The sequence below is a fragment of the Ammospiza caudacuta genome, chromosome 7 (assembly GCF_027887145.1).
Source record: "Ammospiza caudacuta isolate bAmmCau1 chromosome 7, bAmmCau1.pri, whole genome shotgun sequence".
Lineage (NCBI taxonomy): Eukaryota > Metazoa > Chordata > Aves > Passeriformes > Passerellidae > Ammospiza > Ammospiza caudacuta.
The window spans coordinates 21,509,042-21,529,567 of NC_080599.1; the positions used below are offsets into that span (position 1 = coordinate 21,509,042).

Here is a 20,526-nt window from a genome sequence, read left to right on the forward strand (position 1 = left end):
TTAGGTGTTTTAATGCAACTGGTGCTCTACTGATCATCTGCCCTACAAAGGATTGGAGAGCAATGGGCTGAAACAAAGGCCAGGTACAGCACTGAGGAAAGAAAACTGAACTTGATTAAAATGACAAAGCTGACTGGCTTCAAAAACATTTCCCATCAGAGAAAAGTTACACCAGGAATAATTTCAGTGAATATCAATCAGAGCATGTAAATAAAGTGCTGAACCCAGCAGGTTTTTAGAAAAGCCAAGAGATTGAACAGCACCCAAAAATCATGGTGAAGGAAGCCAGGATTTGTTGTTTCATCCATCCTATGTCCAAAGTAAACTGGAAATGTGACAAACACTTTCACTGCAGCACCTACTGAGGATGATGATATGGAGACAATTTTGGACACTGACAGATGTGAACATGGGTTTAATTCAGTGAGACAGTGCTTGCTTCTTAACATGACAGAGGTTTCACAGTTAATGGCAATTTCTTTCCCAACTACAGTGAGACAGCTGGAGACAGAATCAATATCCATAAGGAATCAGAACAATCAGTTATGTTACTCTGTCAGCTTGCAAATATTATGTGTACATAAATTGGGGGCAATTTGAATGTGTTACTCATTTTAGGCATCTCTCTGATTTCAGGGAAGACGAGCAAAGAAATTCAAAACAGAACTGCCAGCAAAGAAAACATCTGGAATGCCATCCATTAGCACCAGGAGCAGCTTTGTTTCCCCATGAGAACTACCAGCACTGCTCCACAGTGGCAGGCAGTTCAAAAGCTACCCTGGCAAAACATCTTTAGCCTTGATAGAAAGATCCAATGGTTCAGATTTGGATTTGCAGACTGGAATGAACAGTCCTTAGGCTGATATAGAGTAAGTCATTGAAGGGGAAAGTTTCAAGTCTGAAGAAAAAGGTCTCTACCTTTATTTTGACACACAAGTTAGAAAGGGAACATCAGAAAACACCCACTTAATTATTAAACCAAACCAAATCACCAACAGCAGAGGGAAGGTTTGACACCTCTGTGTGCAGTGGGATTGTACCTGCTGGCCTTCATGTGGCCTCGATGGCCATTTCGTGACACTCTTGTCCCCGGGCCGAGAGAATGGTACAACCTGTTCCTGTTGGATTCCATTATAAATTGGATGTGTTACAAATACTGTCATTCACACAAACAGCACCACTGCTACAACTGCACACAGCTTCCCTTGTGTGCATATCACAAAGCCACTTCTTCCACGTAAGAAAAAGCGAGTAATTTTATTTAAAAAAGGCATGCAGAAGTAAATAATATGGTTTTTCATTTCATCAGATGTTCTCTTTGTCAGAACTCACAATACTGAAGTGTTTTACTGGCACTGAAGATTAACACATTTTTAGAGCAAAGTCTGCGTTTAGTTTAGACCAAATAAATGTAAAGGAACCATACTGCTAAAACTTACATTGAAATCTGACTTTAATGTTACTACAAAAACAGTTTCACTTCTATGAACGAAAACACAGAAGCTGTTGGGCTGCAAGAAACCACAAGCTCTGTCAAAATACACCTGACATTGTTTAAAATCCTGTTGTGCTCAGTAACATGGAAATCAGCTCAGCAATATTTCAATTTTCCAGTCCATCTATGGTGTACACTTGGCCTGTAAGCTCCACATTTTAAATTCATTTACCTGATCCATCCTGTTATCCCTATTCAGTCACTGTGCCCCAGACCTGCCTTTAGAACACTGCTTTGCTTCACTGAACTTTATTTTTCTGAATCAGATCCTTTTAATTGACTGAATTCCATTTAAGTCAACACAAGCATTGTTGAGGCACTTTGTCCTCACATCCTTTTTCTATCCATTTTTCTAGCTGCTTGTATTCTGTTGAAAGACTGAAGATCAGCAATTCTTTGGGAGCAGGCAGTTAAGTACAAGCCTTATTATCAATATCAAAAAGATATTAATGAATCACCATCTACTAACCTGTTCCACAATTTGCCATTTTGTTTCTCAACACAGCAGATATCTTTGAACTTATGAATTTTTTTTCAGAGCACACTCAAGATATAGGCAAATAAAACAATAAGGAAAAATAAAGTAAAATTAGCTGCTTATTTTTGTATACATATGGCATGCAAATTAAGTATGTTTTCTTCTTACCTTTAAGCTTGTTTTTTATTGCATAACAAGGAGGCTACCACTCTTGGAATCCTGCTATTTCAGGGAAATCTATTCAGAGACACTCAGGATGACAACCAGTGAGACTGAAGTGTCACTTAATACACTGCCCTTAACAGGATATAACTCTAAGGACTTGAAATTTTAGTCTTTCCAGTAATTTTGATTGGCCTTAAGGGACACTCCAATGCTGAAAACTCTTTCTCAAGTTTCAAACTAAGATTCTGTTGCATTTAAAAACAATCAGTGGCTTTAGTTTTCACCCCTTCTGCATTCCTCAGCTACAAGCAGAAAGGCCAGGAAAAACAAGAATACATTTTACATTTCCTTCTGTTACTTGGGGAATCTGTGTGTGGAGGAATTGTTTTCATCCTCTTAAGGGCTACGATGCAGATTTAAGCCTTCCTACCCAAAGATGTTCCTAAAACACAGAGAAATACTGAATTCCTACCTTCACTGCATAGAAAACATTCATGAACACTGGATGTATCCCAGTTTTGCCAGAGTTGATAATTCCAGGCAACTAATGTCTCTCCCTCTCTTAAATATTTCTGTAAAGAATGGAAACCACTGTGCTTCACTGTACAGACTAAAACCAGAGGGAGACATTCTCTAGTTAGCTTAAATTTTGACACCTGCATGTCAGTGTGTTACCTATTAAATTTTAAAACATGCCTCATCATCTTATAAAGCAAGGAACAGACTCAAGGTTGCTGCAGATCTCTAGGAATTTCACACATGGTGTTGGGAATGTCTGTAAGGAACCCTATCCCTCTCCCTGGCAACAGGCATGAGAACTCACCCTGAAACACAAGAAATCTCCAACAGGGCTCCCAAAAGCTCTCTCAGGAGAGAGGGAAGTACAGAAGACAAGTGGAATTTGGAGGAGGAATCTTCTGTTTGATATGGAGCAAACATTTTAACTGGGGGAGCCTGGGGCTGCCAGCTCTCATTAGCACAGGAATGAAAAGTCCCTGCTTTGTCTCAGAAGTCCACACAACAATTCTGAAGAGTGTTATCATAAGTTTAAACCTAAATTTCAAAGCTTCTTATGCTGCTCTGGGTAATAACACTCAACTCACCATTTTTTCTAACTTAATGACTTTTTATCTTTGAGAAACAACTTGATACCAATACACAATTCCATAAGGCAGCAAGGAAGGGAAAGAAAGAAACCTTTTGAATGTTGTATGTGCTCTGTGATGCAGCCTGCAAGTTAAGAGATTGCCTTTCTGACCCCATTTGTGTTCTCTGCTCATGTGGAATGTTACCTGATGAAATTCTTTAGGGCCTTTCCTCATGTATGTACTCATATTTAAGGCATGAGGCATCCAGAAGTTCACCTTTGGCACAGAGAGATTTTCAAAGACTTCTTCCAAAATTAAGACAGAACTTTTAACTGCTTCAGTGAGTTCAACAGAATGTCTGTGGTAACAGCTCCCAACTAAAAAGACAATGTTTTTTGACAAAAATTCCTATGAAAAATGTAAAAGCATGGTAGAAAAGTCATCCATGGTAACTCTGAAGCTGATGGATTACCTGAAACTGTGTTATAGAAGCAAGCAATGCACTGTACTGTGCATCTTACTCAGCTGTGGGAAGGTGAATATTGCACCTTTTTCTATGTTAAACTACAGCTGTTTGTCTTTTTCCACACTCTCAAATACAACATGAGAATGGGCTGAAGTGGTCAATGCCACCTGAGCACTCACAGGTGCTGGAAAAGGAACAACTTGTTAATTCTGGACCACAAAGTCAGACATGAGCAAGGGGCATTGTTGTGTAACAGTGACGGAAAAAGAGGTGACAATGTCAATGAAAAGAGAGCAAAGGGACTATGAACAGATGAGTGTCTCAGGGAAAGTGAAAATGAAAATCACAAACACAAACAGCACATGTGACATCCACATATATAAAACCTGTGGGGTCTAATGGCTCTCTGGCTGAGCTCCTTCAAGGATGTGTGCACTGAGTAAGCACCTAATTAGAGAAAAGTCCTAATAACCCCATTAGATAAAAGCCCTAATAACCATTAGTGAGCAGAAGGTGTTTCTATGCTGCTTTAACAGATCCAGTGAACTTACTACAGCTTTTTAGTGTTCTAACAGGCAGAAGATGTCTAGTTCAGTGAAAAAAGCATCATTTTGAGGACTGAGTGAGAGACTCTAAGTAACAATGTGAATAGAAAACCACAAAACCACAATTTTTCTTACCTTTCAAATGCTGGCCAGGAAGTCTCTTCACTGAGTTCAGAACCATCACTGCTACCTAGAGAAATATAACAACACATGATACATTATTTCTTCATCTACAAACCATGTCTGTCAATTGTATCTAAACAAATCAATATTTGAGATTCTGAATATCAGAATATTTAAGATGAAATGCAAAAAATACTTCAGTAAAATGCTACAAGGAAAACACTTTGTGATTTGCTTCAGGAATTCCACATACACTGAGATGGAGATTGAAGGGACAGGGTCTAGTTCTACATTAATAAGTTGAAGAAAAGTAGCACTAATAAATAGGAACCTTATTTTCAGAATATAAAGAACACCCTAAACACAGATTTGTCTGCATTTAGAAAAACAGGTCACTTATTTAAACAGTTTCTTATCAAGTCACACACAGTCATGACACAGAGGTGTAAATTCATTGTTAAATCTCCAGTATATAATTTGAGAAGCCTTAAACAATTTTTAAAGCTATCTCCCACTTACTCTACCAGATCACAACAGTATTATTTCCTTCTGTGCTTTGTAAACTAATCCAGAAACATTTTATTTTAAACACTGAAAATAGAGGAAAATCTCAAATGTCTGATGCATCCACTCATGGCAGTCCCATAAATAAGACAGTAACTTTACAATTCCACTAAATCCCATCAGTCTGAAAATAAGCATTTAAACATAGAGACAAGGTGGGTGCTATCTGTAATGTTAAAAATCAGTAAATAATTATCAATAGGGATGCTGTTAACAGGAATCAGCAGCTTTTATACACAATTCCAATCTGTGCCTTGCTGCTCTGCACCTTTCAGACCACCCTAGCTGCCCACAGGAGCTATTAGCCTTGTTCAACACTTCAAACCTACATTCCTGGCTCCAGATAATCCCAAAGCCTAAATATCCATGCAATTCAATGTCAGTCAATGCTTGAAGCCACCTTTTGGCACACTAACTTGCCACCTTGTCTGGTCTACTGCCTGAACACCCATATAAAAAGGGAAGCAATAAAATAATACAATTATTTTGAAACAAATAAGAAAACAAACAAAAAATCTGAATCAATGTTCCTTACTCAAAAGTTCCCTCAGAGAAACAGAGGCTGAAAATGGGAACCAGTTCCCTCTAAGTTTACACAGAAAATCAGCAGGGAAAAGCAGTGCCCTAAAACATCATGTGTACAAAGTAGGTCTGGATATCCACTGAGTAAACACAGAGTAAAGATGGAGACAATAAAGGTTTACACACAGCAGGGGTTATTCCAGCCCAGAGCCATGAAAATCTCAGCATGGGCTGAAGTTCCCTCTGTGCAAAATTTAAAGAGAAAATAAAAGCCTTTATCTGCCAGCCAATTCAACTGAGATGCCTCTTCTGCAAACATTAGCTCAACATCCACATATTAACACCACCTCTATGGGATACTAGATCATTTGCTCTCAGCTTATTCTGAATTTTTCCTAAAGGCAAGTCCTAACCTGGTTCACACCAACTCTACGGGAAGAGCCATTTGTGTAGTGGAAGGAGCTATGAAATGCAGAAATGATGTTGCAGTGGGCTGCAAGCAGAGAGGTAAAACATTCAGCAGGGAGGTAAAACATTCAGCAGGTAACCTGCATTACTTTCTAGAAGTGCCTTTAAGTTTTTAGTGTGTCCATTTGCAGATCATTGATCCTCAAGCATTCAGCTGCAGGGAGGGTGACAGCAGCAGGAAGCTCTGGGCACAGAAGGGTAGCACAGTTACTCCTGCTTCAGTTACACTTCCTCTGAGCTGACTAAGTGCTGGCACATCAGGTGACCCTCTCAGACTGAATCTATCAGCAAACATTCAGGTGCCACAGGGCAGGCGAGCAAAGGAGTGGCCATAACAATAATCAGAAGTTTTGCTCAGCACAATTTACACCTGAGCTGCAACATGGAAAAGACAATGTGTGGCTTGAGCTCCACATTATCCCAGGTACTTCTCTACAGAAAGACTACCAGGTGAATCATGAACTATCCCAGAAAAAAAAGGAATAACCAGTGGAGTAACCTGTCCAGGTGGAGCTTGGTCTTACAGCAGGAGTCTTTGCAAAGTCCTTACCATTTCCTGGAAGAAACAACTACCACTCAATACCTTCAGCAAATTCTACAATCCACATCACAGTGAAAAGCTCAGTGATTTATTCCATCCTAAGGAAACCACAGCTGTATTCTCTGCAAGGCAAAACATGAAGTCTCTTCTAATTTATAAGTGGCATGGTTTGGGGATGAGGAGACAGAATCAGATGTAATAATTCAGAGAAAAATTTAGGCAGGCATTTTGGGTAAGGCCTCCCAGCTGACTGTCTTTGAGGAAGGATGTTTGTGGTACAATCTCCCACAGTAAGACCTTAAGGTGCTGAAATCCTTTTAGCAGCTGGAATGACAATTAGGATGGTAGAGTTCAACCCCAACATGAAAATAGCTTCCCTTGCATATAATTGAAGTTTTTTTTGTGGTTACTTGGAGCAATCTGTTCTGCAAAATGGTGCAGCAATTTCTGTCAAGTCATTCAGCCAGCACTGAAAGCATTAGGGAAACTTAGAATCTTATTTATTTTCTTACTACTGCTTAGATTTAGCTTTGTATTAGCAAGAAGCACATGACTAGAGCTCTACTTAATTTAGGCCCCTGTGACAGATCCACACAATTAAAATCCCCTAATAAGACAGCATTATGAAGTTATTGTTTGCATTTAAAGCAGGCTGAGACATTAAAATTCTACCTGAAATGACATTTTGATGGCAACTGTATCAGCTTTGCTAATCAAGTTATATTCAACTGCTGTGCTAAGTAGACTACAGAAAGATTTAAAAGCTAGAGCTGCTTTGTAAAAATGCAAAGCAATCTAGATCAAGAGCTAAAATGTCACCTATCACAAAATTACAAAGTTCCTTGGTACAGTATCAGTACAGTATGAGAAAACCTACAGGAATTTGGGGGCTTTCTAAACCAGAAGTTTCACTTAAAAAGTTAAATATATACAGAAATTAACAATTACACTTAAAAGGAACATCAATTTGTAAAAAAATTGGACAAAACATCATAGCAATTGATTTAACATTGACATTGATGCCTGCAGCCGTTGTAAAAATTATAACAAAAACCTGGAAAAGGTTTAATTTTAGTGTTTGACTATTCCTCTAACATCCATATAAAAACATCTCCAACAGGATTTTTTAGATTCTAAAACCCTCTAGAAGATACTTTGCAAGACAAGTTCTGATACTGAAAAAAACACCCCTCCCCTGAAAAGCAAAACAAAATACCTGATATGCCTCCTTCCATAACAAAACAGAGGTAAAAGGGACTGTTTTTAACTTAATAAAAGTTAGATGTCTAGCCAAGCTCTGTTTAAACATTAAGTGCACTATTTGAGTGTCACCTCAACTGGAAATATTTCATTCATTCAGTACTCTAAAAATATATCACCTTCTTAAATTCTTCCCAAGTATGTACTCAATATTTGAGTTTTTCCAACAACCTCAAGCAAGTTCTTCAGGTTAAACTTAATAACAAATCCTAGGTAGTATAAGCCCTTTATGTTAGTTACAGTTCTAAACAAATTTTGGCTTTATGTAAGAAACCACTTAACACAAAACACTATCTTCCTAGTTTTCTTCATTGCTAATAAATTTATGGTTCAGGATTGAAATAAAAGAAAGTCTTTATGAAGGCTATCTTAGGAATAACAGCATTTGGCAAGATGGCTTTTTTGCTAACTGTGCTGGTGATTATCTGAGAAGGCTCAGGATTGTCTGCAGAGCCCCAGCACTGCAGCTCTGTTCAGATGTGAATTTTCTGCTCACATCTGCAGATGTGCACAGGCAGATGGATGTCTGTGAGATGTCTGTGCTCCAGGCACACAAACAGCATGAGGTTCCCAGTTATGGGATAGGGAATGCCTGTACTATCCCATATCCACTCCCCTGGTCACGGCACCCACTCGCTGCCCCAAGTCTGGGGATATTGAACACTTAACACAGGCTTTCTTTATCCAGAAGTTAGTCCCCAAAGTTAAACAGGTGTTAATATAAACAAACCAACCCCAAAGAGTTTAAAAAGTCTTCAGACTAAAAATTCTTTCCCCTTCCCAAATCTGTCATCGACACTCTCCTGGCTCCGGTTACACCGCGTTTCCAGAGCTGGGGATGGACCCAGCAGAGCTGAAATTCTACCATGAAAACTGAAAATTCTACCACAGAACTGGTCAAGAGGCCTGAACACCCATGGCTGCAGCACAGCCCAGCCCAGACAGCACCTCAGAGATGGGCTCCATGCCCTGACAGCTCTGCTCTGCTTGGTGAGCTCACAACCACACTGCAAATCCTCATATGCAGTTCATGACCATTTAACTATTTAAGTTCAGTTTAAGCAGCTCAGCTCTCGCTCCCCAGTTCACCAAATACAGATGGCAGCAACTCTGGCAATATCATGCCAGAGAACTGATAGAAACTTTTAATACCATCACTGAATTTCATTGTGAAAAATCAGCAAAAGCAAATAACCAAATGGATAAAGATGAGGCAGAAACAGGGGCTTTGTGTAACTACATTGATGTAAACACATCCAGAGAGTGAGCCTGGGACCAAACAGTACCAAGAAAGCACCAAGTTCTTCCTCAGGAAGAACAGGAGTGCTAGACTGTATCTTCCCCTCTCAAATCCAGGCACCTACATGTGCATTTTTAACCTCTAATATTATACAGTTTTTAAATTTATCTTATCACTAAAGAAGCAGTAGTTCACAATAGCATGTCTGGGTATCCACATTTAAGGCAAAAGACAGGCATCCATACACTCATATAAAGAAAATATATATATAAACCTGACATATTTCTCCTGCCTGAAACCCTACCTGAAATCTGATCTGATGACTCAGTCCTCCACACCTGAACAGCACAGTACAGGTTAAAGAATCAAACAAACAGTGGCTGTGTAAAGGTCTTCCCTACTCTACAGGCTGCTAAGACCCCTGAAAGTAAATGCATAGACTGTGTACCTACACCTATACTTCATTTATTTAAAGAGAAATATAATCCCTTGTAGAATTCAATAACTTCGAGGTGGTGACTTAATAGAGGAATTCATTAAAAAGCTGATTTCTCATATGTATTTCATCCAGTTTACTTTGGAAATGTACTGTTCTTACAAAGAAACTTTCTTACATTAATTCACACTGATTTAGAATTCCTTTCTTTGACTCTGCAGCATTAACTCCTCCAATTGCATTAGAACAAAGGCTGAAGTTATTCTCCAGTGATTGCAACACACAAACAAAGGCAAATGTTCAAGAGTTCTAGTTTTTCTAGAGCTTTCATCCATATCATTGCAGATCAGGAAAAATAATTGGGGAAAAAATAGCTTAGAAAGAATTTTAATCCAACACTGCTACAAACACAACCCATTATTGTTTCCTTTGAATTTTTAAACACCTCAAGTTAGCATCTCAATTTCAGAAGTGTTCCCATGTTCATACCTTGACTCTGTTTTGAAGTGGTATACATGAGAGAGCACTCTCAAAGAATAACTTCCTTAGTAAAATGACTTTGCATCCTCTAGGTTAGATGCTCTAAGAGGAGAAAAGCCACACAGAAGCAACGCATGAAAAGAAGGGCCTGTTTTACACAGCTCCCTTTACTGCTTAGGAATTATCTGAACAATTTGCCATTGTAAACAAACTCAGCTTAAGAAATTATGTAACACAGCAGAGACAAATTGCTGGAAAGAAATGGTAGAAATCCAAAGCTTCTGAGAACATTCATGAAACCAGCTGAACATTCCTGTAAAGATACTTAAGATCACACTTAAGCAATAAGTACTTTAAAAACGCAAGAAAATTGGGAATTAATAGAAGACCATATATTCTTTGGAAAAATATCCTATGAATTAAAGGAAGTTTCATGCTATTTCTGAGTGGAACAAGGATCTAGTAAAATCATCTTAATTTATCCTACTTTTGAGTGAGGAGGTGACAGGAGGCAAATACAGGCATGAGAACAGGTGGTACAAGTGTGCAGGTGGTTCCTTGAAGCCAGCCAAGAGCAATGCTCACACCTCAGGAGGGCAGAGTGTACACAGTGACCTCACCCAAACAGTGACCTCATCCAAACACAGCCCTCCAAGAACAAAACCACGTTGTAGCTTTAGGCCTGGCTGATAGCAGTGAGTGGGGGTTCTCAAGGAACTTCCACTGCAAAGTAAAAGCATCTGTCCCAATCTACTAAAAGCACATATTCTGGACTGTCCGCACAAAACAGACATTTTCAGCACTATTCATCTGTCTGTATTTGCTTGTGCTGTCTCTCAAAAGTGTCTGCAATCAACAGAAAGTTTTAAGGACTCAAGCCATTATAACCTCTTTTTAGCCACCCACCTAAGAATGAGATGAATCATATCCTTGAGGATTTCAATTCTCTAAGTGATTATAAAGAGCTCCAACTGTAACCAGCTCAAATGTAGTCATCTACTTTATAAATACCTAAAACTTAAAGAGACTATTTTCTCTTGTTACACTCCTGAATTCAAGAGAACATTTCTCATCTAACACTGTGTATGGGACTGGACAACTGTTTCTTCCTTCTTACTAGGATAGCCCTGGCACTGCTGGAAAAAGATTTCTCACTTTTTAAAATCTTGTCCAGATGACAAGCACCTATTTATAATATAGGAGGATGGCAACAGAACCAGAGGTACAGCTCCCTGATTCCAGCATAACACATGACCATCAGCTATAACACCTTCCCACAGCTTTAGGAACAAGAACTGTTTTGACGCAAGCACAAGAAATAAATATAAAAGAGCTGTATCTTTAATATTTTTGAGCTTGTTTGTTTTCACAATGAGTTGAATGTTGAGGCACACTCACCCTCCAAGAGCTGAAATTAGGAAAATAATCTGATAAAGTTCTGGCTGTCACATCACAGATCCACCTGTTTTGAGCAAACCCCATACCTGCCTCACTTACTGCACTGCTGCTGCTTTAGGAATCATTCATTGCAATAAAAACCACCCAGTCAGTATATTCTTCATCTGTGAAAGGTTAATGACATGGGTGTCAAAACTGTGGCATGCTCTGCACCATTCCCAGAGTGGACTGTCAGCCTTTCCCAGCAGGGCATAACCAAAATGTCCATCACCACTTCCATGTGTGCTTTAGGCTACAGACTTGCTGATGGATCCCTGTGGACAGTGTTGTTACACTGGTGGCGTTTTGATATTTAACAGAGGCAGGTCCTATCAGATCCTCCAATATGAAAGGACAGGAAAGGTCTAGACACCTCTGAGCCCTCAAAACACAGGAGTGATTTAAAGCAGCATTACAGTTGTCTTTAAAGGCACATTCAAGGTGCTGACATAGCAGAAACTCTGTCCATGTTTTGAAGAAGGATCATTTACCCAAAAAGTAAAGTCCCATATAGGCTTATATGTAAAAAAGGCAGTCCTGTTTCTAGAGCAACAGGTTTAAATCCACATTTATGGGCAAGGTGAGGAATAACACTCCTTTCAGTACACACATTCAGGAGACATTTTCCTGACAGTCTTTTGAAGCTGTGTTGTAGAATACCATAAACCTCCTCTCTGCTGCAGTGACTGTACTAATTCCAAGTCCTGAGTAAACAGACTACTTCAAACATGATGGAGGAACTCAGCAGCTTCAATCAACTTCCTTAAATCCTGCTGAGGCAGCAGCACAGAATGCCAGACAACTTACATTTCCAAGAATTCTGCAGTAATAGATACTGCAAACCTCCAGAACCTACCCTCTTCCATATATATTTCTAGCACCTCTATCAAAGTTTTCTGTCATTGAAGTTTTCATCATCAAGGAACAGCAAAAATAACACCACTGCTGGACTGTCAAAACAGTGATAAAACTGAGTATGGGGAGGCTGCAGATGAAAGAGAATGGGAAAGGGGAATTTCTAACAACAAATGCTGATCTTGCACAAAATGCCCAAGGTTGCTGTTTTACAAGTCATTTATACAAGTCTTCTAAAATGGCAATTTTGTTCCAGCTTGTCAGGTCATGCTTGAGCTAGAGAACAGAATTGAAAAATTCAGAGAGGAGACAAAGTAGGAAAATCCTATACTCTCCAAAATATAAAAATGGTGACTGGGTCTCAATTGCACCTTATGAGAAACTGCCTGTCAGCTCTGGCAAATCTTCCCTGCTAGGCTGTAATGGAGGTACAGAAATAATTTACTCAGGAGAAAAAGGATCAACTGCAGAGAATTTCTTAAGTATTTAGATAGAAAACATCCATAAAACATTGCCCTGAGAAAAGGGCAATGCTACATTTCAGCAATGGTGACAAAAGCTTGGGTCTCCTGCACCATGCAAACCCTGGGAATGGAAGCTGCCTGGATGCTGAGGAGAAGCACCATTCCTGATGAATGGCTTCGAAATGGAAAACTTTGCCACAGCAGAGAACTTGCAGGGACCAGAGTCAGGGAATGCACATTAAATAGTGGAAGCTGCCTGATGTGAACAGGTTCACTTAGACCAGCTACTTAGGTCTAATTCTATATGGTCTCCTCCTCAAGAAAATACATGTACAGCTCCTGAAAGCAGCATCATCTGACAATCTATGACCTTATTTCCTTCCACAAAGGCTAAAAAACAAAACTGCTTTTAAAATTCAGTTATCCAAAGAAACGTGAAGCGCTACAAGGATCTTTCATCATCATAAATGCATCAAAAATTGAACACCATTGAATTCTATCAAAAAAATAATTCTGAGGAAAAGGACTGCAGTGAGAGGTTCCATTTGTCAGCCCTGGCTGTAAACAGGTGGATTTGAGAGGCACTTGTGTCCTGTCCTCTCTCCATCTAAAAGATCTGCGTGCAACAGGAAAAAAGAACGCCTCTTCTCACACAGGAAACTCAGGAAGCAGAACTTCTCAAAACAAAGCACCACCCTAAATACATGAAGATAAATAATTTATCAAAATTTAACAGATTCTGACATTTTGAGGTATTTTAAAGTTAGATTTCTATCTTCTGCCACAGTCAAAAGCACTTAGAAATTATGCTCTTAAAACTGTCAGCCATTTACACAGTCAAGTCAATATGGCATTTTAAATAGAAATCCCAGTATAAAACTTCAATTGATATAGGGGGTAAAAGATAATAGAAAATCATGTCCTGTACGTCCTTCTACCTCCACTGAGGAAGAGGACTATTGGAAGCTGTTATGACTAACTAACAGGGATAAAGAAAAAAAATAATTCAAAAAATCCCAAGCAACAACAAAAACAAGAATCTTTTTCAGAATTTCTCAGTTCATAGTGTGTAGATGAAGTCACCCTCCTTGCCCTACATGTCTCGGATTTGTTCGACAACAGGAGCAGTAATTTGGAACAGCACTGCTGCAGGCTCAATCACCAGCCAACTGTGCTAAAGCCTTTATTAAAAGCCCAGGCAGTGCCTGGGTGTGTTTGCAGCTCCTACCTATTGAAATCCCACTGGACAGGGTGGAGCTCTCAGCCTGCCCTCGGGAGGGGACGTGGGGCTCCATGACGCTGTCATCCAGCAGGTGCCGCGGTCCCGCGTTGGGGAACGTCGCGCTCTTGAACTCCGCCGTGTTCATCTTGTGGATGAAACTAGAAACCAACCAGGACACAACGTGACAACCTCGCCTTTGGGACCTCCCAGGAGTTGCTTTAACATCCTGAAGGACTGTGTGCAGCGTGCTCCTAAAGCCAAATTAAATCATGGCCAAGCCATAAGCAATTGTACACAAACTGGTAAACTAATTTACCTAAATTACTAGTAGGAATTGCCAGTTTTAAAACTGCACAGAACTCGTGTAACAAAGAGGAAGTCAGGAGTACATTAACAATTACTTTCAATATCTTATGCTATTTTTGTCTTCTACAACACTGTATTTTTGTCTTCTACAACACTTCTATAATTGAATGGCAGCACTGCATTCTACCTCATTAAAAGTAAACTTAAATAATAGAAGTTATTAATTACTGAATAGATACAATCTTGCATTTTGAAGACATGACAAGGGAAATGATGAGATAATGATCAAGATTATTAGAGGTACACTTATATGGTAAAAGGCTGAAGCCATTACTAAACAGTGTACCAAGAAAGTCCATAAAGGAGGTCTCCCTGTAAAAATATCAATAAAGCAGTGATATAATTTTGAATTTGAAATAATTACAGTGGCGATGAGTTATTAAAAACTGATAGTTTTGTCATTCAGAGACAGCCATTCTGGTTAACTCACTGACTAGTCTTATCATCAAAACTTTAGCCTTCCTATTTTGATTAATTCTCTTTGGTTGGGATACCAGTTCTGAGCTTGCTCCCTGGCCACAAATTGCTCTGTGAGTGAAGTACTGTGTACAAGTTGTGCTGCTTTTTACAAGCAAAGCTTTTGTATTGAAAGATGATACTTCAAAAAAACAAAAAGCTCAGGAGTTTTAGGTTAAGCAAAATGCTGACTTGTAGCCCAGACTGTGACATTTCCTATGTCCATGGGGTATCAGGTTCCGAGGTGAAGGGGGTGTTGGTGGTAGCAAGGCTCCTTCAGCTGCAGCATTTTTCCTTCCACTTTGTGGAGATGCTCCAACTTCAGAGCCTGGGAAGAAAAAAAGATATTACTCCCAAATCACTTCAGAATTACTGTCAGGATCACTTAGAAAATCATGGAAAAGTTGCACAAAACCTAAAGTCCCTTTCTAAGAGACAGCTTCAGTAAAGCTCTTTGATCTATTGACAATTAAACCCCCTGCACTTCAGGGTTTTTGCAGAGGATCAAAACCAAACACACTTAGTTGAAATAGACCATCCAGTGGAAGTATTTTGCAAGTCCTAAAGGTGGCTGCATTTACTATACCAGCACTGGGCATGTCCCACTGATTCTACATTTTCAAACTCCTGCCTTCAACCACTTTTGGCATTGATCAAGAAGAATGTTCATTTTTGGAAGCATATTATGCCATGAAAAGTTTAGATGAAGGCCCTTCTGTCTAGACACAACAAAGAATGAATATTTAATAGCTCCTCACCCCAAATGACATTAACAACTTAGTGCCACAATACATACAAGAACCTAAAAAAACAACTCAATTCCTTCTTTACAGATCACCTTTAGATTTTTTATTACAAACATGCAGTGTTTAAACTTCACACTTCTTTATAGCCTCAGGCAAATATTTTCCACGTCTGCAATTCTAAAATAATGCACATGACAACCTCAAGTCTTCTCACATTTATTAAGCATTTACCTACTAAATCTTCTCTGGAAGCAGCAGAATGGGGGGTGCTGGTCCCTGGTTCTATCTTTAATGAAAGTCTGCATTAAAGAAACATTAAAAATTACTTTATCAGGAAATAAAAATATAAGTTTATGAAGAATAATTTTTAAAATTTATGATTGCAAGCTGCCTGATTCTGTGATTGCAAGGAATACTATGAAGGTAATACAAACAGTGCAAAGTTATCTTTAGCACACATTATTTCCAAACTTGATTCTTCCTGCCTATTGCTTTGGTTCACACAGACCACCAGGACCTTCAGTGCCCTGGGATGGCTGGCACACACATGAAACTGCTACTCCAGCTAAAACCTGGGAAAAATAAAATTGAAAATAATACACAACTTCTCCCCCACCTTGGCCAAAACATTTATTCTTGGAACACTTCATATTTTAAATTTTTTTATGAAGTGCACTAGTGTGCCGAGCACCAAGCCTTTTGTCTTTACTGGTCCAAAAGCCAAAATCCTCTTCTGTGTTTTGGAAAATACATTATCAACTTGATTTCAGCCATAATTCAAGCTTTTTCTGTAACTTTTTAATGCCATTTCCAGCAGGCCCACAAAGAAGGCAGACTATAGAGGCAGATAACTCCAGGAAGATTAAGTGTATCTTGTCCACACAGTTTGCAGAACTAAAATCTTTGAAACTACTAACACTGAAAAAGCATCTATTTAATTTTGGGGAGGAAAAATTTAAAGTTTGACAGCTCCTCTTCCTCCCATTCCAGACAGTATAGCAATGATTCATTACAATTTTATAATTTAATTTTTTGAAATACAATCTTTTAGGAAGAAAAACACGTATTCAAGTCACAGTTGTTGTTCTCTAACTTCAACCTTTTTGCTGATAGACACCTTAGGGGATGAAAAGTAGAAGAGCCACTTTAAGTAAGAAGAATTCTTCAAATAAAAAGTAGAATTTGACCATAAAAACATTCAGTTTGGAGATGTACAAAACCCATCAGTGCAAAACCAGACGTGAACAGCAGCCACGCTTCTGATTTATGTGCCATTGTCTCCAGTCACTGCCCTGCTACCAAAACATGGATTGTAGAGGATGAAGAGACAGCAGCTCCTTCATCAATCAAATTCCCCCTGCTAGTGAGTCCTAGCCAGTGAAGGTGAAGGATGGTGGAGAGTGGAATTCATGAACACAGTGTCCTAAGGAGACACTGCAGATAAGAAGCTTGGGTTTTGGTTAGCTTTTTTTTTCCTTCCTTCAAATGTTTGACCACAGAGTTTTACTCTCAGTGATAGACAAGTGACATTTCCCAAATCAGGCTGTAGAACATCCCAGGAAAAAGGTGAAGCTGGATGTTTCCACAGGGACACACAGAGAACAACTTCCAAAGCTCAGAAGTGAAGCCAAGGGTGTGAGTCCTCGTTAACAGTTCTCTGACATAAACTGAAGGGTCCCATTTGCTGCCTTTCAGTAAATCCAAGCCAGGGCTATTAAATGGCAAAGCACAGCTGCTCCTGAAGTGTGCATCCCCCTCCTGCCATTCCAAGGGAGCTGCACAAGCAACCAATTCAAGCCCTCTGAGGTGACAAACTTCCCGGGCGGGCAGGATGGGAATGGGTGGGGAACCTCCTCGAGCACATCAGCCAATGAACAAAACCCCCCTTCATAGGCACCAGATTTGCCTCAGGGTGTTTCCTATCCTCAGTTCCTGTCTCTTGCCAGAGATTTCCCTCCCCCAGTTTTGCTGGATTCCAAATCACTTATTACAGTAATAATCTTTTAATTAAGGACATGGAAACCTTGGGTGGGAGGCTGGGAGGAACAGGCAGAGAACTTGCCTCTCAAAAACCAAGTGCTTACGTTTTACTCACACTTTATAAGCTAGTCAAAGAGAAAAGTATTAAATGAAGTATTATCTGCAAGTCAAAGCTGTAAGTCACCCTCAGTAAAAACCTGGCGCTGGATGCACAGATGGTTTTGATCTGATGAAGAATGACTTGAGCCATCTCCAACCACAGGATTCCTCTTAATGACAGAGCAGTGTTACAGGTGAGCCATGTTTCTCAGCAGACCAAACCCACCTGAAGCAAGGGCTTGGTGCAGTCTGGCACAGAAAAGGGAGCGGATCTGCCATTCAGCATGTGGGAAAGTGCCTTGAGCACATGCTGCTGGAACCACAGCTGCTCACAGCTGCAGTGTCTGAGGTGCATCACCACAGAATCACAGAATGGTGTGGGTCAGAAGGAACCCTAAATCTCATCTAGTTCCAGGCCCCTGCCATGGGCAGGGGCACCCACATAATATAATACAATTCCCCAATGAATGTGCAATCTCACAAGTGACAGGCTTCGAGTTATAGAAGTAATATTGTAATAAGTTATGGTCCGTTTATAGCATTTTGTACTTACTTGTAATTGTCATCTTCTACAAACTTTTGTAGTTCTTCTATGTACTGAACTGAGTTTAGGTATTTTTGGACATGAGGCAACATAGGAATATCTGGAAAACAGACAGCATTTATTGACACTGTGCCACTCATTGGTAAGCAAAGTTTTCTGCAGAAACTATTTGAACAGATTCAGATCTCTTGCCTTTTTATGTGAGATGGAGGTACAAACTACAGGCCCTAATGATACTGAAATTTTAGAACTTCACAGCAATTCTCATGCATTGAGCTGACAGTCTCCACACACACAAACTCCAGAGCTGCTCATCAGAGCACACACAAGGGAAAAGTAAAACAACATCCTTGGCCAAACCAAAGGCCCAGAACTGGAACATGGAGTCTGAGGACCCCTTCACAGCCCACATTCTCTTTACACTGAGCTTTCAGGGAAGCCACAATCCTCTGCTAATTCACACTCCACCATCACAAACACAGCATTAGGACTTTACTATAATAGGAAGAGGACTGTGAGGGAAACCATCTTTGAAAAATAAATACATTATCTGATCTATGGACAGAACTATAAATGTCCAAAAGACAAGCTGAATGTATTTTATTATCTCCAGTAAAAGTACTATTCCAAAAGAAATCCTATTTTTAGAATTCAGTCATAAAATTATGAACACAGGAATATAAGCTTATAAATACCAGTAAAACTACTCTTGAGTATGATGTACTACTACACATGTATGATCAGAAAAATGTATACTGCAGTTTGCTCAATGTAAGAGAAAGGCAACTTTATTCTGTCTCCTCACCCTGATGGGTGATCGTCTTAACCAACAATACTAGAATAAACCCAGACTTTTGGGCTGAGAGGATGAGGGAGGGTGTTAATGGCATTCACACAGATCCAGCCTTACTTAAATTGAATCACAGCAGACAAAAATTAAAGCTTTTTAAGTTTTTCTCTTTAACACTCTGATATTTACATACTATATTACCATAGTATATAGCTTACCATATTCACATGACTGCTGCAAATCTGAGATAATTCGAAGAATGTTGTTCATTAAATTTGTTCTTTGCTCACTTTCCAGAATGCTTGCTGTTGAGGGGTAGGCAGAGTCAATATATGTCAAGTCTGACAGATAAATACCTGTAATGAGATTAGAATGAGAAGTTTCTTTGTTTAATGTCTTTCACTGAGCAGGAAAAAACCTGTCATCAAGAATATTGTGAAGCATTTTTGCTTGCACTAACATTAAAGCAGGTTGAAAAAGCATTGTCTCAGAACAGGAGTTTGGATTTACCTGGGAAATAATTTTAGAAATCTAAAAGTAATTACAAGGACATGCACAGCTACTCATAAACCTCATCTTCTCCACAGCACCAATTTACTACTCTCTTGACAAACATGAAGCACACTAAACACACAATACTAAAATACACCATCAAAATTAATTGTTTAGGAAGTCTACTACTTCATTCCTCCAAAGCAGCAATTAAAAACAATAGAAGGATAAATTATACCCAAAACACTTCAAGCTAAATAAAAACTCAAGCTCAGCAACATGGGAAAGATTAACTTAGAGAAAATGAGCAGCCAGACTGAAATGAATGAATCCTGCAGTTTGTAATAATCACAGCTCCAAAGAGCCAACAGCCTGCTAGATAAGTCACTGCCTTCTTCCCCTGAACTGCTTCCCTGAACTGCTCCTTCAATCCCCTGATCGTGTAAAGAGAAACTCCTCCTCCTTACACACTAATGCTGCAGATAAAATGTTTATTTTATTTCCAACCCCAACCCCATTTCTTGAACTTCACCTGTTTGTCTCAAGTAAGCAAAGCATATCCTGACCAACTCTGCTGTTCAAAGGAAATGGCCTGCATCCCTTGCATCTTTCACAGATATCCCAATTTAAAAAATGACACAAATGTAAATAATATTATTTAAGAAACTTGTTTCAGTATAAGGGAAATTTTTACATTATATTTTACTTCACCTCTCGGCCTTGTACAACCAAAATCATAACAAGGACTTTGGCTTTACAGGTGGAAGACTATTAATACAACCTCACAAGAACAGCAGTTGTGTTTGTATAGCACCTAACCAGCACAGTCCTCAAATGTGAGCTGGGAAACTCTGGGCATCCCTCCAAAACCAACACACACTCACACACACACACACACACGTGTGTGCGCACACACAGAAACAAATTAAAATACTTGTGGTTGAAAGGTGACACATAAAAAAGTGAATAAAAAGGTATTATACATGACCTGATATACTACTAAATCTCTCAATTTTCTGTTCTGCTAGAAACAGTTTGCTAAAAAACAGAAAGGATAATCAGAAACATCAGGTAGTGGCATTTAATTGCTATGCTACCTAAAGTGCATAAGCTGTCCTGAATCTGAATTTACTAACCCATGTCCTAACAAGCCTTAAAAATCCCAAACCCACTCAATCTTCCACAGAAGGAAGTAAATCATACT

The 20,526-nt window shown here is 39.3% G+C and overlaps 1 protein-coding gene across 5 annotated transcripts in view; it reads right to left on the bottom strand.

Moving 5' to 3' along the window:
* RALGPS2 (Ral GEF with PH domain and SH3 binding motif 2) overlaps positions 1-20,526 on the bottom strand; it is a 114,156-nt gene that overhangs the window by 16,991 nt on the left and 76,639 nt on the right. For 4 of the 5 annotated variants that reach the window (XM_058809084.1, XM_058809082.1, XM_058809083.1 and 1 more), the window contains 7 exons: positions 19,049-19,186; positions 18,050-18,140; positions 15,649-15,716; positions 14,864-14,999; positions 13,856-14,007; positions 4,373-4,427; positions 1,041-1,118 (listed from right to left, as the gene is read on the bottom strand). In XM_058809084.1, the coding sequence (XP_058665067.1) occupies positions 1,041-1,118; positions 4,373-4,427; positions 13,856-14,007; positions 14,864-14,999; positions 15,649-15,716; positions 18,050-18,140; positions 19,049-19,186 (718 nt within the window). Of the gene's footprint in view, positions 1-1,040; positions 1,119-2,618; positions 2,711-4,372; positions 4,428-13,855; positions 14,008-14,863; positions 15,000-15,648; positions 15,717-18,049; positions 18,141-19,048; positions 19,187-20,526 lie in introns of those variants that run through there. The other variant, XM_058809085.1, reaches the window with a different exon arrangement.